At 43.3% G+C, this 19375-nt stretch overlaps 1 protein-coding gene across 2 annotated transcripts in view; it reads right to left on the bottom strand.

Annotated features, from left to right (window-relative positions):
- Nucleotides 1-1955: 1955 nt before the first annotated feature.
- Nucleotides 1956-19375, bottom strand: part of sntb1 (syntrophin, basic 1) — a 97384-nt gene continuing 79964 nt past the window's right edge. For both annotated transcript variants that reach the window (XM_078397665.1, XM_078397664.1), the window contains exons 6-8: nucleotides 8053-8249; nucleotides 4312-4502; nucleotides 1956-2538 (exon numbers count right to left, since the gene is read on the bottom strand). In XM_078397665.1, the coding sequence (XP_078253791.1) occupies nucleotides 2446-2538; nucleotides 4312-4502; nucleotides 8053-8249 (481 nt within the window). In that variant the 3' untranslated portion in view covers nucleotides 1956-2445. The remainder of the gene's footprint in view (nucleotides 2539-4311; nucleotides 4503-8052; nucleotides 8250-19375) is intronic.

A 19375-nucleotide genomic window follows, 5' to 3' on the forward strand; every position in this document is an offset into this window, starting at 1 on the left:
TTGAAGTGCAAGAGGATGAGGGGTGGTCTTAGAGGTGTACAAAATCATGAGAGGGATAGAGTAAATGCATAGAGCATGCAGTTGGGGAATCGAGAACTAGAGGACATAGGTTTACGGAGAGGGGGGGAAAGATTTAATAGTAACCCGAGGGGTACATTTTTTACACAAAAAGTGGTGGGTGTATGGAACGAGCTGCTGTAGGAGGTCGTTGAGGCAGGTACCATCACAATGTTTAAGAAACATTTGGACAGGCACATGCGCAGGATAGGATTAGAGGGATATGGCCCAAGCGCAGGCAGGTGGGACTAGTTTAGATGGGACATGTTGATTGGTGTGAGCATGTTGTGTGGAAGGGCCTCCTTCCACGCTGTATGACTCCAGGTGATAAACCCAATGCCAAACACCAAGCACATCCAGGATCTTCCATCATTACTTTGAGAAATAGAACCAAATACTGGGTTATAGTCATACAGCGTGGAAACATGCCCTTCGACCCAACCTTCCCATGCAGACCAACATGCCCCATCTGCACTAGTCTCATCTGCTTGCATTTGGCCCATATCCTTTTAAACCTATCCTATCCATGTATCCGTCCAAATATTTCTTAAATGTTGTGATAGTACCTGCCTCAAATACCCCTCTGGCAGCTCGTTCCATATTCTTAACACCCTTTGCCTAAAAAAAAGTTGGTCCCGGGACAGAACGATGGCCAGATGTGCCGACTGGACTTTGGATAATGGCACCAAAAATGGCAGTGCCCGCATGTGCAATATTGGCAAAAAGAATTTCACATGCCAGCTGCACATGTGACAAATAAAGTACTGTTGACTATCATCAGGAATAATTTTCATTAGACCCGTCAAAAGGTTTTATATAACCGTTCCTATTTAAAAGGGAGCAAGAGTCTTAAAAAATATAGCTTGTTTGGAGAGTTACAGAACCTCATCATAATTAAAACTTCAACGAGAGGAGGAGGAGGAGGAGAACATTTATGCACCACAACAGTAAATATATTAAAAACAGAGATGCTTCCTCTCATCTCTTGCCCACACCCACATTATCCACATTATCCATTACAAAGGCAACCTCTAAATCTACCATATAATCAGAACCTGACCTTTTTAACTTGCAGAGCTAAAACAAAACTCTTTAGCAGTCAGATCACAGTTGAAATGACAAGCATGATGAACACGGCAATTTCAAATGTGTTGCCATCCAAACAGTTCCTTCCCTGGTTATAGAAATCAAAATTAGGAGTAGCTGATTGGGGCAGGCTCAGCCCAAATAGAAGTCCATCCTTTAAAAAATAAATGGGTGTGAGACTAGTGTAGTTGAGGCATGTTCGTCAACTGTTATTTTGTTTGTTAACCAGCTCTTGATTGAAGGAACTTTATAAATATTTTATGATGACTGGAGCAGTTTTTGACCAAGGGCTTTCTGGTAAGTTCTTATACTAAAATAACCTGCATTTTGTAGCAATGCCCATGACCCTGGGACATTCCTAAGTACTTTACTGAAAATCTAATAGTTCCTTGAAGGGTTGGAACAACAGTCTCTGCCTAGCAAGTTCCCATGTATTGCAATTAATGAGTAAATATCACCAAGGACACCAGGAATACACCCTGCTCCAAGTCAAACAAACTTGCGTGTTGATTTTTTTTACATCCATCTGAGAGGGCAAACAAGTTCTTGGGTTAATAGCTCATTTAAAAGTTAGCACCTCTGGTAAGTATTGCACTGGGGTTTCTGCGTTCAGCTTCTCAGCATAGAACTCATGCCCACAATCGTCTGCCTGGACGAGAAAGTGCATTTACTCAGCCATGCCACAAGCTGAAACAACCAGTTAAATCTGTTAAACACCAGATTCAACAAACCAAGAGATGTTAAAAGACCCGTATTAGGAAGTGATTGCCCTCGAGGCCAAATAAAATAATGAAACAAATCAGATGCTATTTTTTTAATATGGATATAATGTGATTTAAAACTCAATTCTCATTTTACATATTTATAAAATCTAATTGGCAACAGCCTTGTTAGAGACTGTGAAATTAGAAATAATATTCATTGTCTGAAATGATGAGTGTTTCTTCACTAATGCAGTGGGAAAATAGAATAAGGCATAATATTACAGACATTAGTTTTGTAAATTTGATGAGAGAAGATTATGGTTTTCTCCCAACAATGATTGAAAATTTATTAGACTCCTGACTGCAGTATAGAAAAGATTTCAAAGTTTTTTGTTATAAAACCAGAAAAGTGCCTTTAAAATTCATATTGAATTGTTACAAATCTTTTCTCTATTAAATAAACTATTTGTCCGATTCTATTAAGGATTAAATATCCCATTCCTCACAGCTGCACTACACCCTCTGGAGATATCCAGCAGTTCCTGAACAATGACCCTTTTCCGAGATGTGTTCCTTCATTGAGCATGTCCACCTTCCCTCAAGCCAGCAAGCCCAGCCGTGCAATCTTTGCAGAGAGGAAGGAGTGGATGATGAAAACAATGGGTTTTGGACATGAGTGAAGATCCAGTTGCTAGACAGGGAACAAAAAAAAAGTTTTAATCATGAGTTTTATCAGAGATGGTCAATCTTCAAAGATCTTTCTTACATTTGAAATCATTATTGTTCCATTTATTAAACAGTTTGTATCAATAGTCTGTCCCACAACACAGGCGGTATTCTCCACACTGGAAAGGCAGATCACTACCATGGTATTCCAGTCAAGGCACTGACATTAGATTCTGCATTTGTCCAAATTATAGTTTCTGTGCACAATATTCAACCCACCTAAAATCAAATGGTATTTTATCTTTGCAAATTTCCCAAATTAACACAAGGGTTAACCAATGAGGTATCTTTGCTTTCAGTGGAGGAATGCTTCAGTGTGTTTGGCATTCATAAACAACGTAGAGTCAGCCTAGGTCAGTGAGATTAGGTTTGTTGATCGAGTAGAACAGTACACCTGACAACGGGAAATGCCGCTTTAGAGTCGCAGCGCAATACAGCACAGAAACAGGCCCTTCGGCCCAATTTGTCCATGCCAACCAAGATTACATTGAACTAAAATTTATGAATATTGGAGAATGTACAATCAAACAAGAGATCATTGATATGGTGAAGGGAAAAGGGATAGAAAATTGAGGAATAAACAAATTGAAAAAATGACTGCAATGACACAATGTTAAGAGGCCTCTGTGAGATGATTTTCACATACATTGTGAGGAATGGCAGAGAGTCGTAGAGCTTAGAAACAGGCCCTTCTGCCCACCTTGTCCATGTCGACCAAATTGGCATTTAGGGCGAGTCCCACTTGATTGCATTTAGCTCATATCCTTCTCAGCCTTCCTATCTATATCTGTCCAAATGTATTTTGGAAGGCATAATTGTGTCCTCTTCTTTAGTTTCCTCTGGCAGCACATTCCAAATATGGACCACCTTCTGAGTGAAAAAGATGCCCTTGAGGCCCTTCTTAAATCTAATCCCCTTTCACCTTAAGCCTACACCGAGTTTTAGTATTCTTTGGCCTGGGGACAAAGGTTGTGAATGCTCACTTTATCCATACTCTTCATGTTTTTATACACTTCAACAAAGAAAAAAGGTCCCAGCCTATCCAGCATCTTCCTGTAACTCGAGCCTGGAAATCCAGGTTGCATTGTGCTGAAGCTTTTCTGCACTTTTCCAATTTAATGACATCCTTCCCACAGCTGGGCGACCGGAACTCCACACCAAGTGCGGTCTCATCAACAATTTGTACAGCTGTATCATAATGTACCAATTTTTGTATTCAATACCGTTCCCAAAGAAGGCAAGCATGACAATGAATTTGCTACCCTATTCACCTCTTTCAGACAACCATGCATCTATAGATCTCTCTGTTCTACTATATACTGTGCAAGTCCTGCACTGGTTTGACATACCAAAGTTCAACAGCTCATACTTGTCAGTCAAATTCCATTTGCTATTCCTTGCCCCAGATTCCAAATTGATCTAGATCCAGTTGTAATCTTGGATATCCTTCCTCACTGTCCACTAGACCACTAATTATGAGGGCGTTTCCACGCTGTATCACTCTATGAGAGAAGGCTTTACCGTATTAAAATAGTAAGAGTCATACAGCCCTTCGGCTGATGCCACCCAAGATGCCCCATCTATACTAGTTCCAGCTGACCACGTTTGGCCCGTATCTCACTAAACCTTTCTTATCCATGAACCTGTCCAAATGACTTTTAAATGTGCTATATAAACATAATTGCTGCATTTATTCTGTATAACTAAACATCAATAGAGGAACTAACAAGGTACTTACAATTTCCCCGTCTCTTCCACCAAAATCTAAATAGAGCATTCTCAGTCCATCATCTGAGGAGTTCTTTAATTTCTCAAAGGAAAATTGCCAGATTAACTTTGGCAAGCTTCCCTCCTGAGCCTCTTTCAGGATAAAAAAACCATTTTCATAATGAATTTTCAGGCAGCACTCCTGGGTCCTGTATATACACGCTGTGAAGCACATGAAGAACACCAACATTACTGCAATTCTGTTTACAAGTCTCCCTGCAATGGGTAGAACTGAGCAAAATAAACTGAAATGCAGATCCATTGAAAGACAATAATGTCATGTGCTTGTCTAACAAGTCACAAGTGGGCAGACTAGTGGCAAAGCTCCAGCCTTACATCTCCAGCAGCCTGGGTTCAATCCTGATCTCCAGTGCTATCCAAGTGGAGTTGGCACGTTCTCCCTGTGACTACATGGGTTTTCTCCATGTGCTCCGATTACCTCCCGCATCCCAATGGATGTGCAGATTGAGAGGGTAGCACTGGAATAGAGGGTAACAGTGTAAATTACCCCTGATGAGGGTGTCTGGTGAGATGGATGGGAATGTGAGAATAGGTTATGGAAAAACAAGTTAAGAAACTGGTTGTTTGGTGAGCCAGCACAGACTCGATATGGGCCAACTAATCTGCTATGTGGTAAGGAATTACATAACATGGAGCCCAGGATTCATCCAGAACGCATCGCTAACCCATGTGTTGATGGTTATAGACTGTTTTATGGTTTTATCAACTTTGTGGACAGCTAAAGGCTATATCTGCCTCCAACAACTGTTGCAACTCTATACGTTTCCCACCCTGCCACTCCCCCCCAAACAATTGCTTGTATGCTGTTGAATCAACAACCCTAATGCACAAAGATTTTCTTTTAAAACCTTTTATATCTATTGCACTTCACTTTTACATTCCAAACCTCTTCCTTACTGTGGAACTATTTTGATGCATTGCAGCACATTTGCACACAGCAAGATTCCATGCAGATATTTAATGCCACCAAATAATCTGCTGCTGTGGCGTTGACAGAAAGATAAATATTGCCCTTGAGGCACAGGAGAAAATTACCTCTCTTTGTAAAAGTCTGTTGATTGTACTGTTGGGATCATCCTTTAACATGTTATCCTGAAACGGGACACCTCCAACAAAGCAGAGGTCCTTGAAGACTGTGCTCAAGTTTCTGGAGTTGGACTTGTACCCAAGTCCACAAGCCTCTGATTCAGGCCAAGTTTGTGCCAACTAAGCCTTAGCTACCACCTCAGGACAATAACAGAACCTATCTTAATCCTCATGTTTGCCAAACCCTAGAGATTATGGTATGAATCCAAAACAAAAGTCTAAACGGACAGTACTTCATTCTTCACTTTGTACAACATTTAACCTGAGAACATTAACTGGTTGACTCACAGTCAAGCAAGGATTGAAGCACTGGTTAAGGTCATTAACTAACCATGATGGATAGGTACATTTTGGAAGTTTAGGTATTCAACGAGAGGAATAGTTTCATCCTTCATTAGGAAGGGCATCAAAGGTTACGGGGAGAAGGCAGGAGAATAGGGTTGAGAGGGAAAAGTAGATCAGCTGCGATCGAATGGCGGAGCAGACACAATGGGTCTGCTGGCCTAATTCTTTTTCTATGTCTTCTGATCTCAGTTTTCTGTTAAACACAGAACTTGCCTCCTGCCGTAGGAAGTAGATAATGTGGGGAATTTCACAAAATGGTAAATTTTCCCTTTACTGAGCAAAAGGTCTTAACGTAGCTGAGTCAATGGCCGCCTGGATCACCATTATGTGCATCTCACTTCCAATATTGCTTATTTTATTCTCTCCTTTTATTTCATACAGGAATCATTCACTTGGTATTAAAATAGAAGCATCACTAAGCAACCCGTGGTAGCACAGTTGCGCAGCTGTCTTACAGTGCAGAGATCTGAGTTCTATCCTGATCTCGGGTGCTGTGTGTGTGTGGAGTTTGCACGTTCTCCTTGTGACCACGAGAGTTTCCTCTGGGTGCTCTGGTTTCCTCCCACATTCTAACGGCGTGTGGGTTTATAGGTTAATTGGCCTCTGTAAAATTGCCCCCAATGTGGAGGGAGGGGACGAGAAAGTGGGATAACTTAGAACTGATGTAAACGGGCGATCGGTGTTAACAGGTAGGTCAGCGTGAACTCAGTGGGTCTAAGGGTCTGTTTCCAGTCTGAATCTCCAAACTAAAGTTTGCATTTCAGCCATCAGTAATATCATTCTACAATCCTCAATGACAGCTCCAGGAAGTCTTATCTAGTGCTGCGGTTTCCTTCTGCTGCTGGTCTGGATTGGGTAACCCACAGGGAGTACTAATTCAGTCAGGTGATTAAATTATGCTGCCAACTGCACTTCAAACCATGCTTGTCAATTGGCAGCCCTGTGTATACTTGACTGCACCTGAACCAGTCTCTGCTTAGGCAGTTAATTATTAATGTTAGGAGAAATCGGTCAACATCAGGAAAGGTCAAAATTTTAATTTAGGAGGACCATTGTGTTTCAAGGTTTTCCATGAAAGCATTTACTGCTTTTTCGCATTGGTTAAGGAAGGTTTTGATTGATTGATTGAAAGCATGGAGACAAGCCCTGTGGCCCACTGAGCCCACGCTGACCATCAATCACCTGTCCACACTAGTTCTATGTTATCCTACTTTCAGATCGACTTCCAACAAACTAGGGACAATTTCCAGAGGCTAATTGACCTATAAACTCGCACATTGTTGGGATGTGGAGCGGTCACAGCGAGCACGTGCTGACTCCACACAGACAGCACCTAAGGTCCGGATCGACCCAGGTCTCTGACACTCTGAGGCAGCAGCTCTACCAGCTGCGTCATTGTGCCTTCCTAATTGGGGAGTTCTTGTTAGGAATATAACTAGAAGACCCCACAGGCCTCTTCAGCCTGAGCACAGTTAAAGAGACAGCACTTGATCCCTACCCTAACTCTGTTCACATGCTCTTGTCTCACTTTCCATAATTCTCTGGAGGTTTTTTAACATTGAATCTCAAATTTAAAATAACGAACAATTGCCATTTGTGAAGGGTGCTTAATTTCTATCACCATGCACATTCTAGAACATTGTTCTTCAGTCCTGAAGGATCTGCTGTAATCCTCATGCTCTGGCTATCTTGCCCCAGACTCCTCAAATGATGGAAATAATTTCTCTCTATCCATTTCCATTAATCCCCACAAATCTCTTCACACACCTTAATACTTCTATTAATTTTGTGGAACATTATCCAGCATTGAGGAATTTATTTCCACAATTTAGGCTTCATGTTAAAATATTATTCTGTACGTCTGCAGGCTCCAAGGCTAATCTTCCTAAGGAAGCTCAGAAATTTGTGGTTTAAATTAATTGAGATCCTAAGTTCCAGTCTACAAAACATCGAAAAACCCCACAAAACTGCTAGGAATTTAATTTTAAAGTTCTCAAACTGGGTCACCAGTTATCTATAACTCAATCAGAAGGAATTTTAAAGGGAATGCTCAGATTTGCGTTTTCCTTAACCTGGGTTGAATATAAATCCTTGGATACCCTTGAGATTTACCGCAGAGAGTGTCAGTCCCTTCAAAAGCAGATAGAGGGGAAGAAAACACTAACTAGTTAAAATGTTTCATTTTTTTCTCTCATTGCTTGACTTTATAATAGTGTAATGAGTTTTTTTTTCATCACAGGTTTCACAGCACGCCACTCACTGGTTGTAACTTCTTTAATGAGTTCCACTGCTTTGTGACAGCCCTGTACGATTAGCCTGGTCCAGCCAGAGAGGCTGGAGTTGTTCTCAACCCGAAAGAGGTGCGATTCGATGCCTTGGCGAGTTCCGGTCCGAGTGGCAAAGGAGAGATCAGCGCCTGGCTGTGGGGAATCCCTCTCTGCTCCAGAGTGCACCAACCTACAAGATGAAACACACAATTAGAGTCATATTTGGAAGAAATCAGAATCATCCCAGAGTTTGTGCATCAGATACGGTACCTATTTATTAAAAATGAACCGCAGAAAAAAATCAGTGGATCAACCAGCACCTTTGGAGGCAAAGGAATGGTTGACATTTTGGATGAAGACCTGCATCAAGAGGGAGGGGCATCTTATAACCTAACGGTATGAATGTTGATTTCTCTAATTTCAAGTAACCCCTGCATTTCCTCTCTTCCGCCCCTTCCCAACCTTATTCGTTCTGACATTTTCCCCGTTCACATCCATGTAATCCCTTTGTTATCAGCTCTACCACAGCCAACAATGGAGCATTGTAGGCTCCACCTTTCCTTGGTCATCAGTGCCAACTGTGATTTGTTCTGAACCTCTTCATACCTCTACTTCCCCTCCCCCCAGACTCTCAGTCTGAAGAAGGGGTTCAACCCAACACATCACCTATTCTTTATCTCCAGAGATGCTGCCTGGGTCTGCTGAGTTACACCAGCATTTTGTGTTTATCTTCGGTGCAAATCAGCATTTGCAGTTCCTCCTGACTACTGCATCAAGATATGATGAATTCTTCCAGCAGTTTGTTTTTTGCTCCAACATCGCCTCCACCATCTGCAGTTTCTTGTGTCAACCTATTTACTAATCTGGGCAGGGGTACGCCATGAGATTAATTACCTCATAAGTTACAAGACGATTGTTCTATGATGATTTCCCATCAGAATTTTACACACAGAATGATGAATGGGCATTTGCAATGCCCGAGATAATACTGAGTTCTTTCAAAAGCTCAACTACAACAATATGCATTTAATGCAGCACCTCTAACATGATAAAACATCCAGAAGATTAGTACCTCATATTCTGCCTGGGTAGTTGATAATGCAATAGCATGAACAATGAATTCTCCAAATTCAGGTAATCTGCTCCTCCTCTCCCCCTTCCTCTCTCCCCTTCTGATCAACCCAGGTCCTGTCACACACACCCATCATCCCAAGCTACCCCCAGTCCCCTATCACCCACTTTCTTTCTCCTGCCCCTACTACCTATTAAACACACACCGCTCCCACTTATTCCCAACTTCACTGTTTCCAGATGCCTACTATCCCTCTGTCATTTGGTTCCACTCTTCCTATATTATCAGATTCCATCCTCTGCAGCCTTTTTGTGTATCCACCTATCATCCCCAGACCTCTGTCACTATTTTCACCATTCAATCCCACACCTGACTCTCTGCCAATGAAGCCCTCCACCCCTGCATCCAGAGACAGTGAGACAGAGAAAAAAAAGACAATTTAAAGATAACCATAGAGAGTTGCAGCATAGAAACAAACCATATGACCCACACATTATTAATACCATCTGTGCCAATACCATTTATTTTTCCACTTGTCCCATAACCTTCTATGCTTTAAGGCCCCCTCCAGATATATGTTAAATTAGTAGGAGGAACTGCAGATGCTGGTTTAAACCAAAGATAGACACAAAATGCTGGAGCAACTCAGCGGTATAGGCAGCATCTCTGGAGAGAAGGAATGGGAAATGTTTTGGGTCAAGACCCTTCTAAATGAGAGTACCTTCCTCCACCTACCACTAGGGCAGTGTGTTCCAGAAAGGGACTGGACCAGGGTAAGTTGGGGGCCAAGGAAAGGTTGGGGAGTACAAGAGGCGTATGGAGTTTAGTGCAAAATAGGATATAACCAACGGAGATTTGGATGAGCGTGTTTATAAAGGATGCAGCAGACTGGAATAGACGGGCTGTACGTAGTGGGACTGAGGCAGGGTCTTGCAATAACACACGCAGAATTCAATTTGCAGTAGGAACTTCCTTTCACACAAATAATGACCTGTAATTCACGGGCATTTTCCAGGCATACGTTTTAACGACTGTAAGAGAGATGGTCAGATTATTGACTGCAGCAGCATTGCAAGAAAATGGTCAAAGATGGATATCAAATGTTATCACTACTATTTTCTCAGATATAAATGAGACATTAACAAGTATTTTGATTGAATTTATAGGAAATACAAGCAGATTTTTTACTGGAGAACAGTTTTTAATACAATTCATTATGACTGCCACATCTAGCTCACGCTTTGTAATTAAACGTTAACTATTTATGCTTCTTGAAACATAGGAACCTCACATTCATAGAATGTGTAGCTTGTCACACGCTTAATTGATTTAACTTGACAAACACATATCAGCAAAGCCGGCACTGCCCAGGCAGCTTAAATCCAACAATCCCTTCACGGGAGGGTTTGTGTGACATAGGATTTCATTTAAATTAATGTATCAATCACAGTACAAGTCCTGCCAACTTCACAATCTGGCAGAGGTCTGGGTTACAAGCTGAGCTCCCTTGCACTTGGTGTACCTGACCTACCCTCTATCTCATTCCCAGCCGCCTGCATGCACCACTTCAAGATGAAGCATCAGAGACAGTTAGCAATCATTCAGACAAATTAAAATGAATAAATATAATTGAAAATGATAAAATATTAAAAGAGGCCCTTGCTTTTTTTCTGGGATAGGTGACCACAGTAGTCAAATGAATGGGTTCACTGTGTGTATGCTTGTACACTGGCGTAAATCTAGCTGAAGGGTGCAGAGTGCATTGACCTCTGCGCCGTGCTGAACTCGAGGCGAACTGTGACGCAAGGGGAGGACGTACATGCTGGTACCACTGGCTGTGGGTGGGCACGATTCTGCCCAGTGTCAAAGGTTGCAGAAATAAAATCATACCATTAAACATTCCCGATCTTAATCCTTCAATTTGAGTAACTCAACAGGTCAGGCAACATCTCTGGAGAAAAAGGATGGGTGACGTTTTGGGTCGGGACCCTTCTTCAGACTGAATAACTAATAACTAATAATTATTTTGACTGGAAGGAGAAAGACATCTTTGATTTTGAATTAACAGAATAAATAATAAATTGTCAATGGTCTCTAAAGCAATGACAATTATGGCAAATTAATGATTTCTATGAACTATTTCCATATTTCCATACTTCCTTTACAACCCAAGGATTTTTGCACAACCACAAGATACAAAAGCAGCTTCTTCCCCACTGTCATTGAACTCCTGGACGGGACTCTCGTGTGCGAGGGATGAATTTCTGATTTCTGAAATCTTTTTAAAATCTGCACTTTCTCTGAAGACCCATGCATGGTATGATTTGCCTAGATAGTACATAAACATTTTCCACTCTATCTTAGTACGTGACAATAATAAACCAGTACCTATAACTCTTCTGTATGTGTAGGCATGGTGACAATTTAGCCAATTTGTGCACAGCATGCTCCCACAAAGCTAGGGTTGCCAACTTCCTCACTCCCAAATAAGGGACAAAGGGTGACGTCACCACCCCGCGCCCCACGTGACCTCACCCATCCAGCGGCCACATACTCCCGCTCCACTAATGGCAGCCGCCCCGGGCTGGGAGGCGCGTAGCTACGCAACCTCCATTAGGGACTCCCAGAAATCGCAACAAAATGAAGTAATAATCAGCGAGGTCTTAAAATCCCGGGTTTAAATGTACAGGTTTGGGCTAACTCGGTGTAAAATTTAACAGAAATGCCGCGGGGAAAAGCTCAGCGGGTCAGAAAGAGAAACAGAGTTAATGTTTCGAGTTGACGACCGGTCGTCATTCCCAAATCGCTTTAAGTCGGACGGTGGAGCATTGTGACTCCTTGTGTAAAGGTCGGAAGGTGGTTTCTAAAGTACAAGTGGGGATCACTGCAGAGTATGGGAAGGAAATACACCACGCACTTGCATTGGGTGGTGATTGCAGTGTGAGCGAGTGCGGCCAGCGCCTGCTCCATGTGTATGGTGGCGTTTGAGACACCAAGGGCAGCTCTCTCGGTGTTTATAATGCCGGCTGCAAACCATGTTCCCATTGGGGCATTTAATTTAATTTAATTTAAGTGGATTGTAACCCGCTACGTGACTTGGAAGCACGGATTTAATGTTACTCTGGTGTTTCCAAGTCATGCAGCAGGCCACAATCCTTTTAAATTGCTTAAACCTGCGGGAATTCGTCCAATACACAAAAAAAAACAGTCAGAAACTGAGCCACTCTTTGACACTAATCGCAGGTTCCTGATTGACAGTCCAGTTTAATTCCTTGCAGCAGCCGGTGGACCGAGCCGGACTCTGCTGTCTTGGAAGGCATGTTTGGTTGGTTAGTTGGGTGGGCGGGAAGTCGCCGGATTTTTCAATTCCTTTCCCCTCCCCAGAACTTACAGACTAAGGCAGTGTCCTTGGTAAACCTGCACACAATCCCGCTGGAGTTTGTGGTTGAAGCGGGCGAGCCCGGCTCGCAAGAGACGGAGGCGCTGAACATCAGGAGGAACAGGGGGCCGAGCTGCCCCAATGGGAACATGGTGTGCAGCCGGCATTATTAACACTGAGAGAGCAGGAGCAGGTGGCCGCTGGCTGGGTGAGGTCACCTGGGACGCGGGGCGGTGACGTCACCCGTTGTCCCTTATTTGGGAGTGAGGAAGTTGGCAACCCTACTAATATGGGACAAGGGCGGTCCCGTACAGGACAAACTACGGGATGTCCCGGCTAATATGGCTAAGTTGGCAACCCTACACAAAGCAGAGTCCAGTAGTAATGGCCACATAATCTGAGTTTCAAAAGATGAGTGAGATATATTATGACCTAATTCCATGGGGTCTTATGCAAGGTGCTGAGAGGGGCACAGTCCAGCAACTATTCTGAAACAGGGCACTTCCTACAATGCTGCACACCCTCAGCTCTGCACGAGGGACTCAGCTCTTTGTACTCCTATCACTGAAGCTTGAACCAACAACCCTCAGAGGAGGGACAGCACTAACTTACAGCGCCAGCGACCCGGGTTCGATCCTGACTATGGGTACTGTCTGTACAGAGTTTGTACGTTCTCCCGTGACCATGTGGGTTTTCCCCGGGTGCTCTGGTTTCCCCCCACACTCCAAAGATGTACAGCTTTGTAGGTTAATTGGCTTCGGGAAAGGTTGTAAATTGTCCATAGTGTGTAGGATAGTACTAGTGTATGGTGATCGCTGGTCGGCGTGGAGTTGGTGGGCTGAAGAGTCCGTTTCCGTGCTATATCTCTAAAACTAAAACTAAAAAACGGAGGCACAGTTAAGTCAGACAAAACAGGAGTGTTTTTGGAATAGGGTAGCAGGCTTGAGGTGGGAAGGTGCTGACAAAAGTTCCAGCTCTCTGTGCCAGATCCTGTACACTAATTCTCCTTTGAACAGGTTCCAGTGGAGTTGAATGGAAGGTTGATCATTGCCAGGTGATTTTTCTCCCATGACCCTGCTGTGACCCCACTCTCTACAGCTCCCGCTTGTTGTTTAGTGCTGACTCACTATTACCATCAAGTCTTTTCCTGGAAATGGCTTTACAAATTTATGCCTGGTTTACATATTTTTCTCGCTTGTGACAGTTTTGTTGGCCTGTCGCAATACTCACTGGCTCCTGTCTTGAAGAGAGCACTCTGAAACATGTGGGATGTGAAGAGTTCTTACTGTTTGTCCTTTATAAAATATACCAGTCGGTGGCCATTGGTATTGTAGTGGACACTGATACGTCAATGTTGTTGGAGTAATCTTTACCTTGGAATATCTTACTGGATTTGGTGCTGGCCTGTTGTGTTAACTATTTGCTGTCTTGTTCTCAACAGCAGAAAGATTATTGAACAAGTCCACCCACTGCCTACCTTATAACCAATTTCTCAACATTGCTTTTTGTTTAGCACAGACCTTAATAATATAGCGAAGATTTAAAATTAATTCCTGTTGCTCCCAATTTTTCCCTGTCCTCCCCAAAGATACCAGCTCACGGATGAGTTTAATCCGAGTTGCCTCACCAAGCAGTGAGAGGCCACTCATCAACCTAATTAATGGCCGCATTTTACTCTTGAGTTAATGCTGACAACAACAGCAGTCGTAGTCGTTCAGTCGTTTGGATGTGGAGAGGATGTTTTCACTAGTGGGAGAGTCTAGAACTAGAGGTCAGTGCCTCAGAATTAAAGGACGTTCTTTTAAGGAGATTAGGAGGAATTTCTTTAGTCAGAGGGTGGTGAATCTATGGAATTCTTTGCCACAGAAGGCTGTGGAGGCCGTCGGTGGATATTTTTACGGCAGAGATAGATAGATATTTGATTAGTACAGGTGTCAGAACTTATGGGGAGAAGGCAGGAGAATGGGGTTAGGAGGGAGAGATAGATCAGCCATGATTGAATGGCGGAGTAGACTTGATGGGCCGAATGGCCTAATTCCACTCCTATCACTTCTGACCTGATGAAAATATTTTGCAGTACTCATTGCTGAAACCATCACATCTGCCATTGTTATCTCTCGACTTGATTTCTCCAATTCAGGCCCACAGGCCTCCCATCAGTCTCCCCTCCATAAATTTCATAAGTTCATAAGTCATAGCAGCAGAATCAGCCATTCGGCCCATCGAGTCTGCTCTGCTCCAGCAACCGGGGTAATCCTCCCCACTACACACGAGGGGCAAAATCCAGGAGCCAATATATGTCCCTGTGATGTGGGAGGAAACCCACGTGGTCAAAGGAGAACCTCACACAGACAGCATTGGGGGTTAGAATCAAACCCAGAGCCTTTGGAGCTGTGAGCGACCAGTTCTACCAAGTAAGCCAATGTTCTTGGAACTGTTAGATGGAGAAGTGGGAATCAGATGCTGGAAGGTAAGCTGCATAGGAGGCAGAGTTTAGCCGGTGGAAATAGAATATAGAATACAGAACAGTACTCAGCACAAGAACAGGCCCTTCGGCCGACAAAGTCCGTGTCGAACATGAGGCCAAGACCAACTCTTATCTGCCTACACCTAAACCATGTCTGCCCATTTCCTGCATGTCCATGTGCCTATCCAAAAATCTCTTAAATCCCACTATCGTAACTGCCTCAACCACCACCCCTGGCAGTGCACTCCAGGCACTCACTACCCTCTGTGTAAAAAGATCTGCCCCGCTTATCTCCTTTAAACTTTGCCCCTCTCACCTTAAAGCTATGCCCTCTAGTATTTGATTTTCCCATGCTGGGAAAGAGGTCCTGTCTACCCAATCTATGCCTCTCCTAATTTTATATACCACCAGGTTTCTCTGTAACCTCCGGTAATCCATAGAAAATAATCCAAATTTAGTTTAGTTTAGCTTAGTTTAGATATACAGCGCGGAAACAGGCCCTTCCGCCCATCGAGTCCCCACCGACCAGTGATCCCCGCACATTAGGAAAAACGTTTTCAGTCAGAGAGTTGTAAATCTGTGGAATTCTCTGCCTCAGAAGGCAGTGGAGGCCAATTCTCTGAATGCATTCAAGAGAGAGCTAGATAGAGCTCTTAAGGATAGCGGAGTCAGGGGGTATGGGGAGAAGGCAGGAACGGGGTGCTGATTGAGAATGATCAGCCATGATCACATTGAATGGTGGTGCTGGCTCAAAGGGCCGAATGGCCTGCTCCTGCACCTATTGTCTATTAATATTATCCTACACACACCGGGGACAGTTTTTACATTTACCAAGCCAATTTTCCTACAAATCTGTACGTCTTTGGAGTGTAGGAGGAAACCGAAGATCTCGGAGAAAACTCACGCAGGTCATGGGAATGTACAAACTCTGTACAGACAGCACCCATAGTCAGGATCGAACCTGGGTTTCTGGCGCTGCAAATGCTGTAAGGCAGCAACTCTACCGCTGCGCCACCGTGCCGCCCAAACCTGTCCAGCCTCTCTATAGCTAGTGCGCCCTAAACAAAGCATCATTCTGGTAACTCCTCCTCTGCACCCGTTCCAAAGCCACCACATCGTTCCTGTAAAGGGGTGATCAGAAGTGCACACAATACTCCAAATGTGGTCTAACTAAAGTCCTCTAAAGCTGCATCATGACATCCTGACTCTTACACTCACTGCCCTGACTGATGAAAGCAAGCATACCATATGCCTTCTTTACTACTCTATCTACTTGTGTTGCCATTTTCATGGAGATATGGACTTGAACCCCAAGATCCCTCTGAGCATCAAATAATCGGGGAAAAATATTTTCACAGGAGAGACAATGAATCGCACCCTGTCTCAGTGTGTTCCAAAACCAATGAAGTGCTTCTGAAGTTAGATGAGTGGTTTCTGACTATTGAGCAGTTCTCTCATAACTTAAAGGTGCCGTCCCAATCACCCACACCTTGCACCTTACATTTTGTATCTGCATTTTGTCTGTTACTAACACTACAACACTGTTACACTATATTCTCTACTCATATTTTTGTTCTTTGCACTACCTGTTGCACTTGTGCTTGGCTTGATTGTACCCATGTATGATATGATTGGACTGTGTAGCATGCAAAGATTTTTCACTGTGTCTCATACATATTACAATAATAAACCAATACCAAGTAATAACTAATATAGAAAAATAGGGGTCAATTCCACTAAAATGTGGGAAAAAGCTGCAAATCAGACCTGCCGTGATAAACTCTTTAGTTTTACGTCACCATAGGTCAACAATAATGATCTGATTCACTTGGTCTAATGAAACAATAAACAGATTTCCGAACTGGTATCTGGAGGTCAGGTTCTTCCAGCACGCAGCAAGCACACGACTCCTCTTCCTGTTTGTTTTAATACGGGACTCTCTTCACTAAGAGGACCAAGGAATTTTCCAGGAGAGTGAAATACTTTTAAATGATTGGGGCAAATTGGAGGATTTTAACTCCTGGAAAAACCATTATCTAATGTCACTCTAATTACCCGATATCCAGGATCCTGGCCTATTACAAACAATATTTTAGGTTAAAATATTCCTAGCATAAAAAGGAACTACCTTCAAGTTTGTATGTTTTCTGCAACATGTTTGTCTCCCTCTGAGCACCCTGGTGTTGGGAGCGGTACGCACTTGGATTCAAGCTTCAAGCAGACCTCAGGAGAGTCACGTTCAACTGTACTGCTTACCCTTTACACTTTGGAGATACAGCATGGTAACAGGCCCTTTGGCCCGCCGGGTCCGTGCCGACTAGCGATCACCGTGTACACTACCCTACACACTAGGAACAATTTTACAACTTACCAAGACCAACTAACCTACAAACCTGTATGTCTTTGGAGCGTGGGAGGAAAGTGGTGCACCTGGAGAAAACCCATGCAGTCACAGGGCAAACGTACAAACTACGTACAGACAGCACCTGTAGACAGGATTGTACACAGGTCTCTGTTGCTGTAAGACAGCAGCTCTACTGCTGCACCACTATGCCACCCACTGTGTACCCCTGCTGTCTGTCAGGGGAGCTCAGGGTGCATTGATAGATTTGTTAGGGGATTTAAGCAAGTTTCTCTGTGCGTCTGCACATGCAACATGTCTGTCTGTCTATGTTCGATATACCTACCACCCTTTGGGTAAAAAAGTTGCCCCTCAGGTTCCTATTAAATATTCCCCCCCCCTCACCTTAAACCTATGTCCACTAGTAACCATATAACCATATAACAACTACAGCACGGAAACAGGCCCGTTCGGCCCTACCAGTCCACGCCGACCACTCTCTCTGACCTAGTCTCATCTACCTGCTCTCAGACCATAACCCTCCAATCACCTCTCATCCATATACCTATCCAATTTACTCTTAAATAATAAAATCGAGCCTGCCTCCACCACTTCCACCGGAAGCCCATTCCATACAGCCACCACCCTCTGAGTAAAGAAATTACCCCTCATGTTACCCCTAAACTTTTGTCCCTCAATTCTAAAGTTATGTCCCCTTGTTGGAATCTTCCCCACTCTCAAGGGGAAAAGCCTACCCACGTCAACTCTGTCCGTCCCTCTTAAAATTTTTAAAACCTCCATCAAGTCCCCCCTCAACCTTCTACGCTCCAAAGAATAAAGACCCAACCTGTTCAACCTCTCTCTGTAGCTTAAGTGCTGAAACCCAGGCAACATTCTAGTAAATCTCCTCTGTACCCTCTCCATTTTGTCGACATCCTTCCGATAATTTGGCGACCAGAACTGCACACCATACTCCAGATTCGGCCTCACCAATGCCCTGTACAATTTTAACATTACATCCCAACTTCTATATTCGATGCTCTGATTTATAAAGGCAAGCATACCAAATGCCTTCTTCACCACCCTATCCACATGAGATTCCACCTTCAGGGAACAATGCACAGTTATTCCCAGATCCCTCTGTTCCACTGCATTCCTCAATTCCCTACCATTTACCCTGTACGTCCTATTTTGATTTGTCCTACCAAAATGCAGCACCTCACACTTATCAGCATTAAACTCCATCTGCCATCTTTCAGCCCACCCTTCCAAAAGGCCCAAGTCTCTCTGTAGACTTTGAAACTCTACTTCATTATTAACTACACCACCTATCCTAGTATCATCTGCATATTTACTAATCCAATTTGCCACACCATCATCCAGATCATTAATGTAAATGACAAACAACAGTGGACCCAACACAGATCCTTGGGGTACTCAACTAGACACTGGCCTCCAACCTGACATACAGTTGTCAACCATTACCCTCTGGTATCTCCCATTCAGCCATTGTTGAATCCATCTTGCAACCTCACTATTAATACCCAACGATTTAACCTTCTTAATCAACCTACCATGTGGAACCTTGTCAAATGCCTTACTAAAGTCCATATAGACAACATCCACAGCCTTGCCCTTATCAATTTCCCTGGTAACCTCTTCAAAAAATTCAAGAAGATTAGTCAAACATGACCTTCCAGGCACAAATCCATGTTGACTGTTTCTAATCAGGCCTTGTTTATCCATATAATTATATATATTGTCCCTAAGTATCTTTTCCATTAATTTTCCCACCACAGACGTCAAACTAACAGGTCTATAATTGCTAGGTTTACTTTTAGAACCTTTTTTAAACAAGGGCACAACATGCGCAATGCGCCAATCTTCCGGCACCATCCCCGTTTCTAATGACGTTTGAAATATTTCCGTCATAGCCCCTGCTATTTCTGCACTAACTTCCCTCAATGTCCTAGGGAATATCCTATCAGGACCTGGAGACTTATCCACTTTTATATTTTTCAAAAGTGTCCGTACCTCCTCTTCTTTAATCCTCATAA

Source organism: Rhinoraja longicauda, chromosome 4, assembly GCF_053455715.1.
Source record: "Rhinoraja longicauda isolate Sanriku21f chromosome 4, sRhiLon1.1, whole genome shotgun sequence".
Taxonomy (NCBI): domain Eukaryota; kingdom Metazoa; phylum Chordata; class Chondrichthyes; order Rajiformes; family Arhynchobatidae; genus Rhinoraja; species Rhinoraja longicauda.